The 22,439-nt window shown below is 44.7% G+C and overlaps 2 protein-coding genes across 5 annotated transcripts in view; one reads left to right on the top strand and one right to left on the bottom strand.

Moving 5' to 3' along the window:
- The window catches only part of PSMB9 (proteasome 20S subunit beta 9), a 26,336-nt gene extending 11,437 nt beyond the window's left edge, over positions 1 to 14,899 (bottom strand). The window contains exons 1-6 of one of the 3 annotated variants that reach the window (XM_001493006.7): positions 14,386 to 14,899; positions 12,235 to 12,302; positions 11,370 to 11,501; positions 10,595 to 10,724; positions 10,222 to 10,363; positions 9,483 to 9,663 (exon numbers count right to left, since the gene is read on the bottom strand). In XM_001493006.7, coding sequence (XP_001493056.3) covers positions 9,536 to 9,663; positions 10,222 to 10,363; positions 10,595 to 10,724; positions 11,370 to 11,501; positions 12,235 to 12,302; positions 14,386 to 14,445 — 660 coding nt within the window. In that variant the 5' untranslated portion in view covers positions 14,446 to 14,899 and the 3' untranslated portion in view covers positions 9,483 to 9,535. Of the gene's footprint in view, positions 1 to 9,482; positions 9,664 to 10,221; positions 10,364 to 10,594; positions 10,725 to 11,369; positions 11,502 to 12,234; positions 12,303 to 14,385 lie in introns of those variants that run through there. The other 2 variants (XM_070245405.1, XM_005603790.4) reach the window with 2 other exon arrangements.
- Positions 14,682 to 22,439, top strand: TAP1 (transporter 1, ATP binding cassette subfamily B member). 2 transcript variants are annotated; one of them, XM_001496035.5, is made up of 11 exons: positions 14,682 to 15,662; positions 16,139 to 16,253; positions 16,415 to 16,545; positions 17,320 to 17,525; positions 17,933 to 18,130; positions 18,989 to 19,117; positions 19,277 to 19,465; positions 20,049 to 20,222; positions 20,456 to 20,618; positions 20,896 to 21,032; positions 21,817 to 22,439. In XM_001496035.5, exons 1-11 carry the CDS (start codon positions 15,065 to 15,067, stop codon positions 22,027 to 22,029), a joined length of 2,253 nt encoding a protein of 750 aa, XP_001496085.2. In that variant the 5' UTR covers positions 14,682 to 15,064; the 3' UTR covers positions 22,030 to 22,439. The 2 variants fall into 2 exon arrangements, with proteins under 2 accessions (XP_001496085.2, XP_070101504.1); XM_070245403.1 differs by lacking the exon at positions 16,139 to 16,253 and having other exon boundaries at positions 14,873 to 15,662.

Genomic DNA, 22,439 nt, shown 5'->3' with positions numbered 1-22,439 from the left:
AAGTTACTACTAAAGAGAAGGACTTCAGTTTGAATGTGGAAACAAGGCTGACTAAGTCCTCCTAGCATGCTGAGTCAGAGTTGATTAAGTCTCCACCTGATAGGTGGGAAAAGATGCTATTTCTGAGAAGCCAGGATCACTCCTGAACTTTGGGCATCTCAGAGAAAATGGGATTTCATCCACAGTCATAGGCACTGCAAACAAAACTCTGAGGAGGAGAGTCAGGGCAGGGTTCTCCCAAGATGTGAGCGTGGCAATAAAAATACTTCTGGTTATAATAGAAATGATGAGAATTATGACCTTATAGGCTAAAGCCTTCCAGACAGATGTGAACTCTCCAGTCTTAAAATCAAAAGACCTTCGTTTTGTTACCTCCACAAAAAGGAGGTCATTAAGTCTTAATCCTAAAAGAGGCCAAATAGAAGAGACATACAACTAATGATACTGAATTAGAACTTTTCTGAAAAATCTTATTTGGTCAATTCTGTACCTTAGGAGTAGGAATTGTGTAGGAAAAATGTTCCAAATATTGGAAATAAGGCAAAATTGTGCTTGCTTGATTATTTAATTAATACCATACCTGAATATTTTCTTATAATCCTGCCTGATCACAATCTGAGTGTTTTAGGGATTGTAATTTGACTAAAAAGAACCCAGCCAACCCTAGACTATTAGAGGTTAATTTGTAGAAAGCTGATAAGGTGTTATGGCTTTGCTTTTTCTCTGGTAAAGAAGATAGTGCCAAGGTTATGATTTTATTGCCCTGTAGTACATTAACCATTTTGAATCTCTAACAGCAATTTTTCCTGACTACACACATTTTTGTTTTGCAAATATTTTTGGAATCAAGTTTCTTGCCTTCTTCCTGGTTCCCTCATTAATGAGTTTGATAAGACTTTGAAAAGTCTAACGTAAGTTTCTCTCAGAATTAGGCTTTTGAGTGGAAACGCTGAAACAACAATGGAAGGCTCATTATAAATATATCTGTGCTCAGATAAAGGCCCCAAACACACAGAGAACAGGTCTGATAAACCATGCCACTGTTGCTGCCCCACCGCTTCTAGATGTTGCTGTTTGCTCTGTTGTTAGAAACTAGACTTTGCTGCAAGCACTACTGAAGACACTTCTAAGCCACTTCTGCTCTAGGAACTTCACCTTTTTTACCACAGCTTTCTCCAAAGTCACTTACTTCTTCTGTCACCTCTGCCAGTGAAATGAGTGCAGAGATGCCCATTTCCTCCTGTTGCCGAGTTTTGAATTGAAGTCTAAGGTGGATGAATTTGAGTGGTGGATTTAGGTCCCATATTTGTGCCCTAGCTTCAAAGAAGGCCAGGGGAAGTGAGTTTTCTGATTTCTACTATGGGGAGGCAGCACTCATGAGGCAGGGGAAATTTTACAGTATTTTAAAGATGTTCAAATCTGATGGGCAGCCAGAAAACATAACTAATGTCCATACATGGAATGTGAGGTGCTATGTGGAGCGGCTGCCGTGGATAAGTGCTCTGGTTTGTGGGCTATATTGGTGATTTTTAAAGCCTGGGTAACCCACAGACTCACATGAGATAATAAAATGATTGTTTTTGTTTTAAGCCACTAAATTTAGAAGTGGTTTGCTACACAGCAATAGATAGCAGAAACATAGAGTATGGTATATATTTTTTGTGTGGTCTGGCTTCTTCACTCAATAAATCTATGAGATTTATCCATATTATTGCATTATCAATAGTTCATTAATATACATTGCTTTTATAGTATTCCACTGTATGAATACACTACATTTTATCTATCCATTTACTGATGAGGAACTATTTTGTTAAACCATTTGAGAGTAATCTGTGGACATTATGACATTTCACCCCTAAATCGTTTGGCATGTGTGTTTTAAGAACAAGGACATTTCTCCTAAATAACCACAATACCATCATCATCCCTCAAGACAGTTCAAATTGATGCAACGTTATCAAATTCACGGTCCGTATTCAAACTTCCCCTATTGTCCCAGTAATGCCCAATAGTAAATATTTATTATTTTAAGGTGCTAAGTTTTGGTGTTATTTGTTACACACCAATAGATAACTAATACAGTGGGTATGAGCAGCAATAGATAACCAAGGCAATGGGTCTGCTTCTTCCAGCAAAGATATTCAGGGGGATTTTGTGATTCATAGTCCTCAGACTTCTCTGTGTCTGCTCGTATGTCCCCATTTCCAATCTCAGGGTCCAAATCCATCCCAACCAGCAGCCTTACTTTACCATAAGGGACCCTATGGGGTTCGGTAGTTAACAGTGTTGTACAGCCTCACAACCCTTATCATCAGACTCTAGGCTTGATCCTCATCTGTGTCTGTGCTGGGTTGTAGGAGAAAAGATATCTTTAAAACTGCTGTAGTGGCTTTTAAAATTTTGCATTCATGTCTTGAGTTTGGTTTAAAAGCTTTTAATTTATTCTTTTATCTATGTATGCTCTCTAGGGCAGTCTGAAGCAGCCAGCTTATGAAGTAGGGACGAAAACCTCAACTGAACACCTAGCATCTGCCTGGTACCTATCCTAGTCTAAAATCTTGTGGCATGTTACTTTGGACGTGGGGTTAGTCCAACACTTCGGTAATGATGATTCAGCTGTGCTAATTGGTTAGGACTGAGTCCATTTCCTTCCTCAACACTTCTGCCGCATTCATCTTGAAGTTTCACCTTGAGCCTGGTGATGGCTAATTCTATGCATCAACTTGGCTAGGCTGTGTTACCCAGATATTTTAGTACCAGTCTAGATGTCTCTGTGAAGGTATTCAGATGAGATTAACATTTAAATTCGTAGATTTTGAGTAAAGCTGATTACCCTCCATAATGTGGCGGGCCTTCCAATCAGTTGAAGGCCTTAAGAGAAAAAGAATGAGGTCCTCCGAGGAAGATGGAATTCTGCCTCCAGACTGCCTTCGGACTTGAGCTACAACATCAACTCTTCCCTGGGTCTCCTGCCTGCCCTGTGCATTTTGAACTTGCCAGCCACCACAATCACACAAGCCAGTTCCTTAAAGTAAATTTCTCTCTCTCTATACATCCTATTGGTTCTGTTTCTCTATAGAACCCTGACTAATACATTTCCTAGAGAAATCTACTCTCTTCTATGTCAACATAGTTTAGATTAAAAATGAACTCCATACTTCATTTCTGAGTTTTTGAGAGCATATATTCTGTATTACACATACTTATGCTACACATAGAACTCTGTCATAAACACTGCTGGGTAAAGTTGAATATTGTTGAACCAATTTCCCATGCGTCTGAATAAGCCCAATGGAATTTAAACATTTTTCATTTTACAATGTATGCCCATAATCAGCCGAGTTAAGAATTTGGTAAAGAGGACCAAAGATAAGCCACATATTCTGGTTTGTTATATAAAATAGAACATATTTATTAGTTGTAAAAGATTTAGAATTAAAAAAATACATATGCATTGGAGAGAGATGCTGCAATGTAGGAAGGAATCTAAATATTCTTAATTCTTATCCTCCATTTCTAAATCCTGACCTTCAATCGAACAGTTTAACTATATTCCCTGTCTGTTTAGTTGGATGGAAAAATGGAGAATTATATAATATTTGTCCTGGAAGTGTAGGAGACATTCCTCTTAGACCTATGATTTTCTTTGAGTCATTGCTTTTGAAAAGTCTTAGATGGAAATCGTAGAATTAATTATATTCCTCAGTTCACGAGACATGGTCATCATTGGTCCATAGAAAATCTTCTCTGTGTTTGTTATTATTTCTTTCTTTTTATCCACATTTTCTACTTCCAATTTCCTTCTCCTCACTAAAGGCAACCATTCTACTGTGTTTTGCATGTATCTTTTTGTTATATGTATTCTTGCAAAATGTGTATCGTTTTGTGTGTATTTACTGTTTATTTAAAGTGAGTGGCTTTGTGCTAAATAGATTACTCTGTTACTTGTTTGTTTTCCTTAACCCTCTGGTTTAAAGATCCATCCACATTACTATGTGTACATTTTAATGCATTACTTTTAACTTCTTCACGGTACTCCAGGTTGTGCATTCACAACATTTTTCCTCCCTTCTCTCTGGTAGACATGAAGATTGCCTCTGTCTCCCTGCCACCACAAATACTTAGAAATAACATCCTCAACATCTTCATACAAGTCTCCTCACGGGCCTGCGAGACAGTTGGGTGGGGATGGGGGGTGGGGGGGTAGAGGGGTGGGGGATGTTGTGTATTCCTGGGAGTGGAACTGTTGGATCCTAGAATGTTTTTCACTTACTTTGATCAAGTATCACAGAATTCTTTCCAGAATGGCTACACCAGTTTATATTTTCACCAGCACAGCAGGAGGCTTCCTTCATCCCTATTTCCTCACTGACATTTGGCATTATCTAACTCTCAAATCAAATCACCTGCGATTATATGTGGCATTAGGTCAAGATCTGGTTTTACTTTTCTTTATATATTGAACTCTTTTTTTCTAATAACACCTATTAAATAATCCATAATTTTCCCATTGATTTATGGTGCCAACCTCATTGTATATTAGGTTCACACACATATATGTGTGTGTGTGTGTGTGTGTGTCAGCTCTCTATTTCCATACCTCGTTTTGGAATTCTGTTTCCTTGTCAAGTTCTCTTTTTGAAAAATAACTATTGGATTTATAGTGTGTCTTTTTTATACTTATAGATCCATAGAATGTCTTCATGTTTCTGAAGACAGGTATCCCCTTTATCTTGCTCTTTTTTAAAGGTTTGCTTAGCTATTTGAGGACTTTATTCTATCATACATATTTTATAATAAATTCATAAATTTCCTTAAAAAAGATCAAATGGAGTTCCAATTGAGATTACACTCAAAGATTAATTTGCGAGGACAACTGATATGCCCCATCTGTGATCCCATCCAAGAACACAAAATGACTCTCCATTATTGAAATCATATTCAATGACTTTTTTAGAGTTTTATATTTTTCTATGAATTCTTAATTACGTTACTCATTGGACACTTTATAGCTTTTTGGTTATTATAAATGATTTCTAATTTTTATTTATTTATTATAATAAGCAATATAATAATATATTATTATATATTATATTATGAATATTATATATGTTATATATTACATATAATATATATTATAATAAATAAATAATTTTTAAAATTATTTCTTACTGGTTATTCTGGTGTAGGGAAATGCTGTTAACTTTTGCAAGTTGCTCTTATTGCTGAAAACTTTGATAAATTCCTCTGTTATTTGAATAGTTTGCTCTTCTGCTGGTGGTGTTTTTCTAAGCAGACGATGATATGATCTGCAAATAACAATAGTTTTATCCAATCTTCTCATTTCTCTTTCTTCCCTTATGCATTAGTCTGAACTTCAGCGCTGTGTAAACTAATAATTATACTGGGTATTCTTGTCTTGGGCACCTAAGATTTTTCCATTAGGTATACTGCTTGTTATGGATTTTTTGGACTATAACCTTTACCAAGATAAGAAAGTTTTGATTCCTGCTTCCTTAACTTTTTTCAGAAATCAAAACTGGACATTTAACTTTAAAAAATGCCTTCTATTAATTGAGAAAAGCAGATGATTTTTCTTTTTTAGTCTGTGAATGTGGCAAATTATAGCATTATTTGTTATTATATTGAAGCGCCCTTGTGTTCTAAGGATTTTCCATTTGATTTTGATATATTATTATTATTTTTAATACTGTTGAATTCAGTTTGCAAATAATTATTTATTTTTTTCCATCTATGTTCAAGGTGAAATGGGCCTATTATCGTCTTTTCTTGAATTTTCCATACTTCAATTTGGAATCAAGATTATGACAGCCTGATAAAATTAGCTGAGCAGCTTTTAATTTTTTTTCTATTTTCTAGAAAAAAATGTATAAGATAGGAGTTGCATGTTTCTGAAATACTTGATGGAATTCACCTGTGAAAACATCTGGGCTTTTAAAACAAATATTTTTATCAGAGGTCATTGACAACTTTTTCCATTTCTTCAATATTTATTGGTATAGTCAAATTTTGTATTTCGTCCTGTGCTAATTTTGGTAGATTAATTTTTTCTTGGAATTTACCTATCTCACTGAGGTTTTCAGCTTTATTAGCATATATGTGTTCATAATACCCTTTACTACGTTTCCTATCTCTGTTACATCAGCAGCTCTTCCCCTTTTCATTCTATATTTTATCTACTCATTTTTTTCTCCCCTTTGTTCATGACCAGTCTTGTTCCAAGTCTGAATATCTTACAAATATCTTTTTAAGAAGCAGCTTTTGGTTTTGTGAATGTTCACTACATAGCTTTTGATTTCTATTAAGTTGCTTTCTATTCTTATCTTTATAATTTCCTTTCTTCTTATTTCTTTAGGTTTCCTCAACTGCTCTGTTTCCAAATTTTTGAGGAGAATTTTTACATCATTTATTTTTAACTTTTCTTGTTCTAATAAAGGTATCTGAAGCCATAAAATTCTTTCTAAGTACTGTTTTAGCTGTGTCCCACAAAATTTGCTATGGAATGTTTTTATCACCACTTCTAAATGAGTTAATTGCCTTTATGACAGCTTTTTAAATCCATGTTATTTACTAATATTTTGTTAGTTTGCAAACCATGAGAATATTGGGAATCTTTTTGTTATCAAGTTCTAATTTTATTACAGTATGGCTGCAAAACACAGATCGCTTCAAAGATTCTGATAATTTGGAACTTATCAGAATTTTCTTTATGGCATAATGCATATTCTATTTCAATAAATATTCTTTGTGACTTGAAAAATTATATACATACACATAATCTTTTGGATGGCTTGTTTCTTTTGAATGGATCTTTTGAATCTTTTACTAGCTTCATTTCCTTCTTTGCTTTCACTATTGTGTAGCTCAGAGCCAGTTGTTTTTTATCCAACTATAGCCGGCTGATAAACATGTGTTCTGTTAAACTGGCTGTCTGGGGAAAAACACAAAAAGTCCAGACTTGTAGCACTGCTGGTTTCTGTAGGTGAAATACTTCCACCATGGTCAATATTAAGCTATATCAATGGTTACCAACTGTCTTGCAAAATTCCTAAATATTTACCATCTGCTCTTATTAGCCAGTAGAATATAGCTCTAGCAAAACACCATTTTTCTTTTTAAAGATATTCATGTTGTATATTTGTTTTATCCCTTGGCTTCTTTTCTTTTCTTTTTTTTTTTAAAGATTTTATTATTCCTTTTTCTCCCCAAAGCCCCCCAGTACATAGTTGCGTATTTTTAGTTGTGGGTCCTTCTAGTTGTGGCATGTGGGATGCCACTTCAACGTGGCCTGACAAGTGGTGCTATGTCCGCGCCCAGGATTCAAACTGGCAAAACCCTGGGCCGCTGAAGTGGAGCACGTGAACTCACCCACTCGGCCACGGGCCAGCCCCTTCACTTATTTTCTTGACTTTCTCTTTCCCCCATTTCTTCTTCTCCTTCTTTTTATATTGTGTCTGTCCCTATGAGCTGCTACAAACCCTTTTTGGAATGAGGGGCATAAGGACACAATTCTTTGACCAATAAAAAAAAGATAGCCTTCTAATTTTAAAAGGTTTAAAATCTTAGTTCGGTTCTCAGAGTCTTTGCTGTGCTGTTTCGGGCGTGTCACATGCATGTGCAGCTTAGGAGTAACCGCTACTCAGGAGGGCTCATATCTAGAATTAGGGAATCCTTGTCTTCATACTCTTATTCTAGAGATTCCCCTACACTCTCCTGCCCACAAGGGCCCCTTTTCTCGGTTCCTCTAGTGGGAAAGATGGTATTTCTTTTGGAGAGTTAGCTGGGCAGTTCGGCACCTGAGGCCTGACTTCGGGGAAAAGCCCTGAGAGGAAAGAGGAAAAAAAATATGAAAACCACCTGGGGTGGGTTTCCTCTCCAAGTTTTGACTCTCTTCACAACCCACCTACTTTTGTTTACTTTTCAGAAGCCTCTAGTACTTGCTTCTTGTCTACTTTCCAGAGATTCTCATTGTGATCAGTGGGAGAGACAGGCCCTTAAACTATTATTTTAAACTTCAAAATAAATTAAATATCATGGCTAGAAAGAACTCAAAGCTCTAGTAATTTTAGATTTTTTCCCCCAAAACCAAACACACACTCCCAAGGGCGCAGGATTGTTTCGAGGTACTTTGAATTTGTATGTGTAGCCTGAGATCCAGAAGGAAAAGCAGACAGAAGCTTCCTGGGGAGCATACTAGTATTTCTGTTAAATATATCTCTTAACTGCTCACTTATTAGCAAAATGGCATTGAATGTCAGAGCTGTAAACCATCTTAGAAGTCACTCGGGGGCCGGCCCGGTGGCTAAATGGTTAAGTTCCCATGCTCTGCTTTGGTGGCCCAGGATTTCGTGGTTCGGATCCTGGGCGTGGACATGGCACCGCTCATCAGACCATGCTGAGGCGACATCCCACACAGCACAACCAGAGGCACCCACAACTGGAATATACAACTATGTACTGGGGGGCTTTGGGAGAAGAAGAAGAAAAAGAACATTGGCAATAGATCTTAGCTCAGGTGCCAATCTTTAACAAAAAAAAGAAGTCACTCAATACCTTCATTTGACAGAACAGGAAATGAGGGTTCACAGAAGGGGAATAATTTGTCCGTCGATCAGGAAGTACATGGCATAGACAGGACTAGAACTCAGCTTAATAGTGTTACTCAGGCATCTGGTACCCACTTCCTAAGTGTCAATTAATGTGGTGGCATAATTCTTGCAGATGTCCAGGAGGAGACGATATATGAAGCCTGAGGGAATGGAAAGTTTATATGGTGATAAAGTAAGGGCATAGGGTAAAACTAAATCCCAGATCTCAGCTTTCGAACTTGCTTTGTCTTTGGTCAAGTGACTTACTCTTTCTAAGTCTCCCTGTGTTCTTAAATAGAAGTAGTAATAGTACCTATATAAGATTTTTGTTATCCTTGTTTGTTTGGATTCTAAGGGATGAAGTTCATAAACAGTTAGCCAGTGCCTGGCTCAGTAAATGTAGCTTTTGGTTCTTGTTATTATTCTTTGAAATTCACAAACGTTCCCCAAATATTTAAGTATTTATCATGTATTGGTCTCTACTGTGAATGAATGCATTATGAAAGAAATTTCTTTTTACACGAGTTTGCTGCTGCTTCTAGATAATTCTCATTTGGTAGTTGTCTTATCTACCTATCAGTCTTAGCCTTGAAGGAATGAATCTTAACTCCTCACTTGCACCATCACCCGTTGGGCATCAGAATGAGAATTTCTGTTTTTTCTAAGACTTCAGAATCACTCAGTACATGATGACCTGTCATGTATAGGACTCTTTCTAGTATACTTCCCCCTCTCCTTCTTCTGGGAAGGATGTTTCAGACCCGGGAACAAAGGAATAAAAAGGGTGTGCTGACATCTGGGAGGGAAGAAGCCCACCCCTCCCCCCAGCTTCATCTCCCTGAGCACCTGTTTCCCATTGACCATACCAGGTTCTGTTCCCAGAGAGTTTATTACAAACTAAGGAAGGGAAGTGTGAGGAAGATTCACTCATCATAGAATTTCGGCAGCTCATTGCCCAAGATTACTCGATGGTCCACACCAGCAGCTGTAATAGTGACCAGGTAGATGACACCCCCACTAGAGCCATCCCGGCTCATGGCCAGAGCGATAGCTGTAGAGGGTTTCAAGTTGGAGAGAGGGAGAGAGAATGACTTAGCTTCAAAAATCTTCTCCTTCCCCTCCTGTTCATACGCCTACTACCACCTTCAGACCTCAAAACCCATCTCCTAGGAAAGCATATTTAGTGGTATGCTGGTAAACCAACTTAAAAAAAAAAGCCTTCATGTGTAGCATCTCCTGATGTCTATGGTCTCAGTACTCCCACTGCAATCGATTTAAAGTTACAAATAGCTTAACAAGCAGCTCACAAATCCTTGAATATTTAACAATCGGCTCGTATGAGCTGGCCCAAACCATCTCCAGCACACCGTCAGTTCTTAGAGACCCATGTATGTTAATTTGGTATACTCAGAACAGCCCTGGTATATGCCTTTTGCCCTGAAGTTCCATTTAGTTAAGCATTTATTCTGCTTCCTTTCACTCTCAAAAGTGTTCCCCTTGGACATTAAACTAAATGGTCACCCATGTATTCCTCTTTCTGTTCCTCATACTCTACTTCCTTCCCGTGTTTAAAAACCCTCCCCAGGTACCCATCCACTTGGTCAGTTACCATCTGTGGTGAAGCGCCTGCACTCCTCAGGGGACATGCCTTGTTTATATGCTGCATCCACATAACCGTAGATATAGGTGCTGCCAGAGCCACCAATGGCAAAGGGCTGTCGGGTCAACATTCCTCCCAGGGTTCCGTATACCTGAGGGAAGCATCCTTAGGTCAGACTATAGAAGTATCAGTCCTCTCCTTCCAAGTGGTCTCTGCACTCTGCAATGAAACCCCAGTATCTCATATCCCCATTGGTTGAGACTGTACTATGCCTTTAGAGGCACTGTCTTTGGAACTCATTGCTAGAATGACATATGACCTCCACCTCCCTCTACATGGGAGTGGGGAACCCAAGGGAGGGAGTACAATGGGAGAGACTCACCTGGCCCCCTTCACGTTGGTCCCAGCCAGCTACCATGAGATGTGCAGACAGATCCTCCCGATATTTATAGGTGATATTCCTCACCACATTGGCAGCAGCCAGAACAAGAGGAGGTTCTTCCAGTTCCATCCTGAAGGAAATGTTAGGAAGAGGGGTCAATATAATTTCCTGAGATTCAACCCTCCTGTGGCATGACCGTCATCCCTGCCAAGTGACACCTGAAACCTGTAGCTGTAATAGTTCAAACTCCAGCTCGCCTCCCACAAGCACAGGGGAACCAGAGTCTCATTCCAACAATTGATAAGAAGATTTCAATTGTTCCCCTCCTTTACTCTGTCTCACCCACTCAGCCCCCAGTGATATAACTCTCTTTTGGCTGCAAGGGCCCTGCCCATGTGGGTAAAAGCAGGTAAGCTTTGCTTCCGCCCCAGTGACCTTGGTTTCTCATATGGTAACTGCCTGATATTATGGTGGGCCACATCATCATCCTTCCTCATTATTTATAGTAGGATAATGATTTGAGGTTTTCAAACTGCCTTCGCATATATCATTTTCTTTGCAAAACAACCATCTGGTGAGGTAGGGTAGGTACTGTTACTTCCACTTCACAGAAGCAGAAACCAGCTTAGAGAGATTCAAGTGCCAGTTCAAAGCTAACAAAAGCAGGAGCTCAAACAAGGCAGTTCTCCTGGAACATGACACAGTACAGGGGTTCACTAGCTGGGGGAGCTCTAGCAGGTGTGGAGTAAGGACCCGAGAGCTTCGAGTTTCATACCCATGGAGCTCCAGTTGGTAGGCGGCCATGTCGGCCACAGCCTGGGCATCAGCAGCCGAACCAGAGAGAGCACAGTAGATGCGGTGGTGTAGGGGAGACAGCTTGTCAAACACTCGATTCACCACCGCCTCTCTGTCAGGAAGGAGTCAACAGACATCAAAGTTAGAGTCGCCGGAATTGTTGAGGTTAATTGTCCAGTGTTACTCAATTTTTTTGACAAGAGGACAGCCACGCAGTGCATGAAATTTAATGCTTAGATTAAAGCAGGGAGCAAAAATATAACCTCAAATAAATGAAACATTGCAAGTAATAATCAAAATTAGACTTATTTTCAGCCTTAGGTTTTATAATAAACAAGAAATACTGAGTTAAGAATAATACTCCTCTTAGCAATTTTTCTTTGCTATCAACCATCTTGAGGAAGTTACGTGTTTCAGGGAACATAAAGTAAGCAATATTGACTTAATCCCGTATAGTTATTTTGCATGTGAGGAAACTGGCCAGGAAGGAGAAAGAGGCAAAATTAGTTCAACACGTGAAAGATGAGAAACCAGAATATCTGCTTGGCAGATTCATCTTTTCTATCTCTAAACACAGACGGAAAGAGGGCCCTTCAAATCTCTACCTCCCATCCCTTTCTCAGACTCCAGGGACAGGCCACATAAGCACTCAGGCTCCAGATGCTCCTCCATGAATTCAGAGACCTGGGAACCCACCCAATATCTTATTATAGTGGCCTTTCTGAAAGGTCAACCCCATTTCTCCAAAGCTCCAGTTCACCAGTCTCTTCAAGAATGGGTAAGAAAAGTGTGTATTTGGGACCATTAGCTTCCTTCCAAAAGCAGACACCTTAACTGATACTTACCCTGCAGAAACCCGGGAATCAGAACCCACCACAACGCCCCCATCAAACTCTACTGCCATGATGGTTGTCTGCAGAGACACAGAAGATGAAATGTCAAAGCGTGAAGATCATTGACCCCTCATGTTATAGATGAGAAAACATTCCTAGAGAGGAGAGGTGACTGGCTCAAGGTCATTCAGTAATTCAGGCCAGAGCTAATGCCCACTTTCTAGGATTTTTTTTCTCCATCTTCCCATTTTCTCTATTGCCTCTCCTCGCTCCAAGGGAATGTCACAACCTGGCTGTGGTACAACACAGAAAGAACCACTTCCCTAAGCCCCAACCTTCCTGCATGGAATCCTTTCCACTGTAGGCAGAGAGGTGGGGATGAAGCTCCTAGGGGCATAAGTGTCCCTTTTTTTTTTCTTTTTTAAAAGATTTTATTTTTCCTTTTTCTCCCAAAGCCCCCCTGTACATAGCTGTGCACTTTCAGCTGTGGGTCCTTCCAGTCAAGGCATGGCCCGATGAGCGGTGCCACGTCCGCGCCCAGGACTTGAACAGGGGAAACTCTGGGTCGCAGCAGTGGAGCGCGCAAACCCAACCACTCAGCCATGGGGCCAGCCCCATAAGCGTTCCCTTTGAGGGAAGGGCTCAGGAGGCACTTCTGAGTTCCAGTGAGGCAGCCCCACAAGTGAATTACCTCCACCACATGTGCTTGTTGTGTGTGCAAATGTGGTATAGACGATGCAGAGCAAGTTACTGTGACCTTGGGAAACAGCTCACGTCTTTTTTTGGTCCTAAATCCTCTAGCCCCTCTCCCACTTAATCAGAAGCAAGCTCTTTCAGTTTACTGAACAACGAAGAAAACATCGAGGGGCTAAGTGGTTAGCATGGCCATGTGTTAAGGACGGAGGGAAGCAACAGGGAACACACAAGACGGTTTACAATAAAAGTTTCAGGTAATGACTTCTGATCAAGAGGAAAACAGATATCCCAGGAGATAGGGAAGAGAACTATACCAAGACGGGATTTGACTGGAAAGTCTGAGCTGACTTTTCCGGGTCAAGAAAAGAATTAAGGAAGAGTGAAGGAGGACAAAGCTACACTTTTTCTACTCCTGTTGAGTTGGAAAGAGCCTTAAAGATCCTTGGTTCAAATGAGGAAACTGAGTCATGGAGAAGGCAAGTGATTCATCCAAGGTCACAGAGAATTAATAGCAGACTGGGACAAAACCGAGGTCTAACCTCCATCCCTTGTTTTGACTTCTACTTCCTACTTTCGACTGCTCATCTGGCGGTGAGGGGAGATTTTCTAATTTATCGGTGGTTTTACTGCTATCTTTCTCACCACTCTTTAGTTACTCTGGCGCCCAGTGATATTGCCCTGAGCATACTTTCTGACATACTGATTTACCACGAGCAGAGGACCAGAGGAATGGGGCAACCCCATTCTGCAGACCCCATTTGTCTATGACAAAGCTGCTCCCAAGCCAAGAGTGGCAGCAGTATTCTGGGAGCAGAAGCCAGCCAGCCTTGGGCCGCCATCCTCTCCAGGCGCCCAGCCTGGACAAAGTCCCCCAACAGGTATGTGGGAGGAGGCAGGGAAGACACAGGGAAGGGAGCATGGCAGCCCTGGGGCCAAGCAGGGGGCTTCCTGGGCCAAGCTGGGGAAGGGCACCATCAACTCATATGGAACCCCCATGATCGGTGCTGGGCTTTGAGTTATCCAGGGGCCAGTTTATCAAGTCTGTGTGATGACTTGTCCCTTCTCAATCAGTGCCCTCTCCCAAGTGTTGGCCCTACTTCACCCAGAGCATCATTTTCTCATCTCTTTGCACCTTCTCCAACCTCCTCCCTTGATTTAACGAGCCCCTCTCTCCAGTTCAGAGTGAAAGCGAAAGCGCTTTAGAACAGCTTCCCCTTGACGCTTCCAGCTAAGAGCCAAAGCACCCCCTTCTCCGGTAGCCTCGAGTGCCCAGCCCCTTCCCGGACCCCTAGATGATCCCCTTCAGAATACAGATGTCCTATATTTATTGTGGGGTGCAAGCACTGGCTGCTACAAGCTATCTCCTCGCTCTCGTTAGTCTCCGCATTCACTCCCGGGACCTTCCACGGTCTCCCTGTCGCTCTACATTCTCCACCCCTCTGCTAATGCTCCAGCCCAGATTATTACCCCAGTGTGGACTTCTCCGGTCCGGGGTAAGTCCCCGGTTGGTGCTCCTGCACGCAGCATCCCGGCGCCGCGCTCCTCGCTGCCCGGGGCACTGGTTTCCGACCTGGGACAGCGCGTGGTGCGCAGCCTACAGCCCCGCCCCTTTCACCACGCCCGCCAGGGGGCGCCTGGGTCCTCTCCCGTTGGCCTCGCTCGCGAGCGCTAACCTGTGTGGGGCAGATCTGCCCGGAGACACGTGACGAAAGAGCCCCGCCTTGAGGCTGGGGTAGGAAAGCCCCGACAAGTGGATCTCGCAAGAGGAGGCGAGGAAAGGAGGAGGGACGGGTGTGCGTGATGGAGCACCGGGGCTGCTCCCCAGAACCTCAGATCTGATTTCCCTTCGCCTTTTCTCCAAATAGGCTGGGCCGGCTGCGTTCGGAAGTGGGTGGATCTAGCGAGCGGGCGGCCGCTTTCGTTTTCCCTTTCCCCTAAAAGGCTCGGTTCTGGCTAAAGCGGCCAGGCTCAGCCGGTTCCTGGGACTTTCCTAGAGCCCCGCCCCGGCCCGGCCTTCCTCCCTCCCCCAGCCGCCGGTCCCCGCGCCCGCTCCGGCACCGACTCGGACGGCACCCAGAGACTGCGGCCCAGCGGGGACGGCGGTGTCCCAGGCCCGGGCGCGACCCCCGACAGCGCCCGCGCGCCCATGGCCAGCTCAGGGTCCCCCGCTCCCTGCGGGCGCCTCTGCCTCTCCCGGGCTTCCCTCGCGTGGCTGGGCGCAGCGCTGCTGCTTCTCGCCGACTGCGTGCTGCTCCGGCCGGCGCTGCCCAGAATATTCTCCCTGCTGGTGCCCGCCGCGCTGCCGCTGCTCCGGGTCTGGGCGGTGGGCCTGAGCCGCTCGGCTGTGCTGTGGCTGGGGGCCCGCAGGGTCCTCAGGGCAACCGTTGGCTCCAAGAGCGAAAGCGCAGGAGTCCAGGGATGGCTGGCTGCTTTGGAGCCGCTGGCGGCGGCGCTGGGCTTGGCCCTGCCGGGACTTGCCTTGTTCCGAGAGCTCGCTTCCTGGGGAGTCTCCAGGGATGCCGACAGCACCAGGCTCCTGCACTGGGGAAGCCGCTTCGACGCCTTCGCCCTCAGCTATGCAGCGGCCCTGCCCGCAGCCGCCATGTGGCACAAGCTCAGGAGACTTTGGGTGCCGGGAGATCACGGGGGTTCTGCAGAAGCGGTGCGTCGGCTTCTAGGCTGCCTGGGCTCAGAGATACGCCGCCTCCCGCTGGTTCTTGTCCTGTTGGTCCTCTCCTGTCTTGGTAAGGGGAACGCAGGGGTAGAGGCACGGACCTAGGGTACTGGGCAGGAATCAAGAGCAATGGTCAGTGAGATAGATTAGTGTACATTCTGGGAAATGTGGATCAGGCGAAGGCAACCAAGCTCAGGTCCAGTGTGGAGGAAAGAGCCCCGGCCTGGGTGGGAGTCAGGAGTCCTGCACTCCGGTGGTGACCCAGGTGTCACTTAGCTGGCCGCCTTGGGCAAGTCCTTTCCCCTGGGGCACACATCCTGAACTCCAGCCTTCCTAATTAGACCCCTAAAGGTCTGGTGGGGCCACAGCGTTGTGAGTTCCAGGGTGGCCTGTTCAGGTGCATGGTTGTGTCCTCTTTCTGCCACTGACCTCCAGGATAATGGTGAAGGGTGAAAGAGGCGTGGGCTAGGGGCAGTCTGGCTGGAGCTGACTGACCTGCTTAGACTTGATATTTGTGACTGATCCATCTCTCCTCTCCTTCCCCAGGGGAGATGGCCATTCCATTCTTTACTGGCCGCCTCACTGACTGGATTCTACGAGATGAGGCAGCTGCTACCTTCACTCAAAACATAACTCTCATGTCCATTCTCACCATAGCCAGGTCTGGGGGCTAAAGATGGAAAGCTGAGAATGGGGGACCCTGAAAAAGAGGGAGTTGGAAGTTGGGGGTGCCGTCCAAAGTGCACTTCTGCCGGGATACCTGGGACCTTCCGTCTGTCCCCTGAACACACCCTGACCCTCCTTCTCTCTGTCTCTCTCCAGTGCAGTGCTGGAGTTCATGGGTGACGGGGTCTATAACAGCACCATGGGCCGCATGCACAGCCAATTGCAAGGAGAGGTGTTTCGGGCTGTCCTGCGCCAGGAAACAGAGTTCTTCCAACAGAACCAAACAGGTTTCTCATGAAGCTCTTTTATGACATGTCCATATATGTACTCTTTAAATGCCCATACATCCTGTTACTTATAACCTTGATCTCTCTCTCACCATACACAGTGTCATTTCTTATTCTTGTTATACCTCAAGAGCAAAATATGGTACTCTTTACCTTCTGAAAGACCTAGTTTTTCCATAATTGTATCTTCCCTATGTGTGTGTTTAGATAGAAACTACAGAATTTCAAGCCTGGAAATTTTGAGATCACAGAGTCCAACTGCCTCATTTTACAGAGAGGGAAACTGAGGCCTAGACCCTAAATGCTGAAACTTGCATGGTCACCTACGGATGGAGACGAGCCTGGGGATGGAATTCGTCTCTTGATTCTCAATCCAGTGCTCAGTACAGCTGCGTGGACTGCTTCCTAGCAGTAGCCTCTGTTTTTCTCCAGCTCTGTTGTATGACCAGCTCAAGCTCTTCCTGCCTATGTGTATAGCATGGGATATACAAGTTATTTAAGGAACAGAAATCTGCCAGAGAAAGGGAAATTCACATGGGCATCAGTTTCTTTATAATTAAATTGAAGGTCTTTGGCCAGGCTTTTCCTCTCTAACACTCCTTCTCCCTGCTCTGAGATCCCCAAACCTCCCTATAGCCCTAACCTTGTTTTCCCCAGCCTCCTTAGAAGACCAGTGTTGACACCCCTCCCCCTGGCACCCTGGCTCATTGCTAGTCCCTCCCATCACTCTGAGCCTCTCATTCACTCCACTCTCTTCTCCCCAACCCCTGGCAGGTGCCATCACATCTCGGGTAACAGAGGACACGTCCACCCTGAGTGAGTCTCTGAGTCACCAGCTGAGCCTATTGCTGTGGTACCTGGTGCGGGGGCTGTGTCTCTTGGGGCTTATGCTCTGGGGGTCACCGTCTCTCACCATGGTCACCCTAGTGGCCCTGCCTCTGCTTTTCATTCTGCCTAAGAAGCTGGGAAAATGGCACGAGGTATGTCTGGGGAGTTGCCTCAACCTACATAGACCCTCATCTCCCAAACTTGGAGGACTCAGATCCTCTCAGATTTCTTTCCTGGGATCCTCACTGATTCTCCATCTTCGTGGGATTGCTCAGTGTTCATCTTCATATTATCACTGTCTTCTCTTCTAACTTCTGCCCACAGTCTGTCTTTTAAAATATGATCATCAATCTCAAGAATATGATCCTCTATGACCCTTCTGAGTTATTTTTCTCTCATCTGTATCCCTTTAGTATCCAGGGGGTACACCTGTGTCCCTTTCTCTTCTCTCCTGTCCCTCTGCCTCTTTTCACCTTTAATCTCCAACCAGGTAACTCAGGTACTAGGGACCCTATGGTCTGCTAACCCTGTGTGACATCTCTTGTCCATGTCTCCACAGGTGCTGGCAGCACAGGTGCGGAAGTCTCTGGCAGAGTCCAGCCAGGTAGCCATTGAAGTTCTGTCCGCTATGCCTACAGTCCGGAGCTTTGCCAATGAAGAGGGTGAGGCCCAGAAGTTTAGGCAAAAGCTGCAGGAAATGAAGACACTCAACAAGAATGAGGCCCTGGCCTATGCAGTCAACCTCTGGACCACCAGTGTGAGCACCTGGAGATAAAAGCCTATTCCCTTGTCCCCGTGATGCCTCGATTCCATTCCTTTTCGCATGACCCTGCTCCACACTCCTCCTCCCCTGGGCAATGGTTGGTTCAGTGCTCTCATCCTAGCCACCTGAGGCTCAGTTACCCTACTCAGTGTTCCCAACCCGCCCCTCCCCCCCCCATTTTAGGCATGCTAGATGGCTTCCTTCCACTATGGTACAGAAAGTCCACCCACCCCCCTTTTTAGGGAGATGCCATGTCTTCCAGTTCTGGGGCCTTCCTTTGCCTCTCGTGGGGTGCTCAGGGAGTTGTAAATTCCTGCACCTGGGCTCACTTCATGCCGGGACTGTGTGGATGTGCCAGTGATAGCCATGAGAGTAGCAGAAGCCAAGAATGAGGGGCATCTGTGATGTAACTGAAAGAGAACTAGACCAGCAATCAGAAGTTCCTGGCTTGATGCTGCTAGTTACTAGCTCTGCAACCAGGGGCTAGTAACTTGTCTTCTCTTAGACTGTTTCCTCATTTGAAAAAAAAATGGGAGTGATATAACTTTGTTTATAGGGATCTTGATATGAATATGGATGACATTACATTCATGAAAGCCTGTGGTGAAGAGCAAAATGCTCCCCAAACAAGGCAATAATGGTGATGGTGATGATGATCATGATGACTCTATCGTCATTGAGTAAGACTCCGTGGGGTCTCTGTGGTTCATTCTTCCTTTCTACCTATCAAGCCTGCTGCTGTGACTTGCAGGAAAGGGGCTTTATATCTCCTTAATGCTAACGATTCTGGTTCTTTGCACCCCCTCCAGGTTTTTCTACCACAATCCCTTTTTTCTTGTGGACTCTCCACAGATCTCAGGAATGCTGCTGAAGGTGGGAATCCTATACATTGGTGGTCAGCTGGTGACAAGTGGGGCTGTAAGCAGTGGGAGCCTTGTCACATTTGTTCTCTACCAGATCCAGTTCACACAAGCTGTTGAGGTGAGGTCCTTCCAGTCTCACTCCCCATCGCTTTTCCTACCCTATCCCATCACCATCTGTGTCACTTTCCTTCCATTCTTTACCCTTCTCAGATCACATGACCCTGGCAAACAAATGAGGTCTCCCCACCCCCTCTGACTCTTCATACTTCCCCTTCAGGTACTGCTTTCCACCTATCCCCGTGTACGGAAGGCTGTGGGCTCCTCAGAGAAAATATTTGAATACCTGGACCGGATCCCTCGCTGCCCAGCCAGTGGTGTGTTGACTTCCTTAAACTCGGAGGGCGTTGTCCAGTTCCAAGATGTCTCCTTTGCCTACCCAAACCGTCCAGATGTCCCAGTGCTGCAGGTACAACCTACTGATCCTTGCATTCCACCAACCTCACTCTCAACTCTACCATCCTAAATTTTCTTCCTGCCTTCAGCCTGCTTAACACCAGGTACAGGTAGATCCCTCCTAACCCTTCAAAGGCAAAGATGTGCATCACCTATTCCATAAAGCTGCTCCAAACTCAAGCCAGTTTGGATTTCCAAGGAGAAAAGGAGAGGAGGCACTCAGGGAGAAGGCTCTCACATCCTAGGGAATTGCTGAAGCAAAATCTGTGTCTCAAGTCTTCCATCTTTCCTTTTTCTTTCTGTTTGGGATTTGGAATATGATTTTTCTGTTTTCTCATGGTATCTGATATCAAGTTTGGCATAGTGGTCTTTAGTCTTTTCTCTCGTCTTTGCTCATCTTCCATCTCTACTCCTTGGGGAGGTATCATCCCTGAGAAACAGAACTCTGTGCAAGTGGGAGAATAAGGGTTGCTCTATTTCCATATTTTTCTCCTTTCTTCTCTGGGGTAAGACATCATGCTGTGTAACAAGACAATGACAGTCTCAGGGTTAGGGGCCTCAGTCTGCCTCTTATTGTGTGATTCTCTGGCTTCCAGGGGCTGACGTTCACCCTGCGTCCTGGTGAGGTGACGGCGCTGGTGGGGCCCAACGGGTCTGGAAAGAGCACAGTGGCTGCCCTGCTGCAGAATCTGTACCAGCCCACAGGAGGGCAGCTGCTGCTGGATGGGAAGCCTCTTCCCCAGTATGAACACCACTACCTGCACCAATGGGTGAGCAAGAAGTGGCATGGGGGAGGGTGGGAAGCACCAAGTATAAAGAGCATTCTCACTGAGCACTCTGAAGGCAGGGTTAGGGAATGATAGGGAACAGTGGGTGGATATGTGGGTGTGGTCTGCAGAGATGGTGTGTGATTTTGTGATGTGCTCTCAATAAAGATTTTGAGTCTTCAGTCTCTAGATAGCCACTCCTGTGTTCCTTGTTCTATGACTTTTCATCATCCCAGGTGGCTGCAGTGGGACAAGAGCCACAGCTATTTGGGAGAAGTTTTCAAGAAAATATTGCCTATGGCCTGATCCAGAAGCCAACTATGGAGAAAGTCATAGCTGCTGCAATGAAGGCCGGAGCCCATAGTTTCATCTCTGAACTCCCTCAGGGCTATGACACAGGTGCTCTCCCACTCGTTATCACCACCCAGACATCTTTACCTTTCCTGAAACCCCAATAGTCTTGCCTTTAATCATCAGTCTCTCCTACCCCACTGACATCAGTTTGAAGTCATAAGATCTTGTTCTTGTGGCTCCTTCATCCTCATGTCCTCAGGACTCCATTCACTTTCCTGGAACCTTCCCTATCCAGCTGCATCCATCAATCCTTGCTGTGTGTGTGTGTGCATGGGGTACACTTGTGGTTATCCAGCTCTCCCCTTGGCTCTTGTCTCTGCAGAGGTAGGCGAAGCTGGGAACCAGCTATCAGGGGGTCAGCGACAGGCAGTGGCCTTGGCTCGAGCATTGATCCGGAATCCATATGTACTCATCCTGGATGACGCCACCAGTGCCCTGGATGCAAACAGCCAATTACGGGTGAGAGAATCATTTTCTTAATGCTTATCTCCCACCCCATCTTCCTTTCTTCACTCATCCTATGTTAGTTATATGAACATCATAATTATCCAAACCAGTGCTCACAATTCTCAGTTCCCATTAGCTACTCCCCAAGATGCCTGGAACCATTTAAAAGAGACTATCTACAGACTCTGAGTCTCTGAAGCCAAACATAAGGAAAATACCGTCCTGATAATACTAATATCAATATTAATTGAGATTTTACTATGTGCTAGACATGCTTCTAGACCCTTAACATGCGCTGTCTCACTCATGTATTCGTCATGAATGCTTGTGAGCTGGTTTGTTACCCTCATTGTACAGATGATAAAATGGAGGCTAAGAGAGGTCGAATAACAATGTCGTTCGGCTGTTGAATAGCAGAGCCTCGACCCAAATTCAAGTCTACCTGACTTGAATGCTTATTCTCTTTACCACTAAGTTACATTTCCTTAAAACAGAATATAGAGATTCCTAGTCCACAGCTACAGAGGAGGGACTATTCAACACTTTTCACTCTTTGCTTATGGGTTTCACCATAGGATGCTGACTTTTATTCCACTGTTGCCACCTCCTGTACACAGTCCTTAATAAATCAAAGGTTTGACAGAGAAGCACTCAGAAAGAGAAGCTTCAATCTCCTTGGGGTTGTTGGCAGAGGCAGCAGTGATCCTGGTGAGGTCTGTCCAAGCTCTGGAAACACACATGTCTGCCTGGGCTGGGAGAGGTCCCCAGCTCTGACAGATTCTGCGTCTTTTCTCAGGTGGAGCAGCTCCTGTATGAAAGCCCGGAGCGCTACTCTCGGTCTGTGCTTCTCATCACCCAGCGTCTCAGCTCCGTGGAGCAGGCTGACCACATCCTCTTTCTGGACGGAGGCACTGTCTGTGAGGCGGGAACCCACCAGCAGCTCATGAAGAATAAGGGACGCTACTGGGCCATGGTGCAGGCTCCTGGCGGGTCTGGTGCTCCGGAATGAATGACTTCTCAGACCTGCACACTTCATCACCCTCCCTTTTTTTCCTCCTCTCTATAATGGAGAATTGGGGGACAGAGATCTTACAGAGCTTCAGAGTAGGCAGCTGCTTCTAGGAGGAGTTCCATCCTAACTGTAACCCCCTATATGGTGCCTGAAATTCTGTCATGAGCGTTATCTCCTCTCCAAGCTCCTCTTGATAACACAGACTTTCTAGAAGAAAACATAGACTTTAGAACTCCTTAGTGTAACTGGGTTTAGGGTCAGGTTTGGACAGCAGCCTGAAAATCAGGAGAAATATTTAGAATATACAGAAAGGGAAAATCAGCTACCTTCCAATAAGACCAAAGGCATATGCTGGCCATAAATACCCTGTGGATTCTTGATATTTATAATAAAATTGGTGTTTTGTA

The sequence above is a fragment of the Equus caballus genome, chromosome 20 (assembly GCF_041296265.1).
Source record: "Equus caballus isolate H_3958 breed thoroughbred chromosome 20, TB-T2T, whole genome shotgun sequence".
NCBI classification, from domain to species: domain Eukaryota; kingdom Metazoa; phylum Chordata; class Mammalia; order Perissodactyla; family Equidae; genus Equus; species Equus caballus.
This window is presented reverse-complemented; position numbering and strand designations above follow the sequence as displayed.

Bases quoted from the DNA above. Each gene is read 5' to 3' on its own strand.
- TAP1 (XM_001496035.5), top strand. From the start codon at position 15,065: ATGGCCAGCTCAGGGTCCCCCGCTCCCTGCGGGCGCCTCTGCCTCTCC. The intron at 16,254-16,414 runs GTCTGGGGGCTA...GTCTCTCTCCAG, and splicing joins TCCATTCTCACCATAGCCAG to TGCAGTGCTGGAGTTCATGG. The intron at 17,526-17,932 runs GTATGTCTGGGG...ATGTCTCCACAG, and splicing joins AGCTGGGAAAATGGCACGAG to GTGCTGGCAGCACAGGTGCG.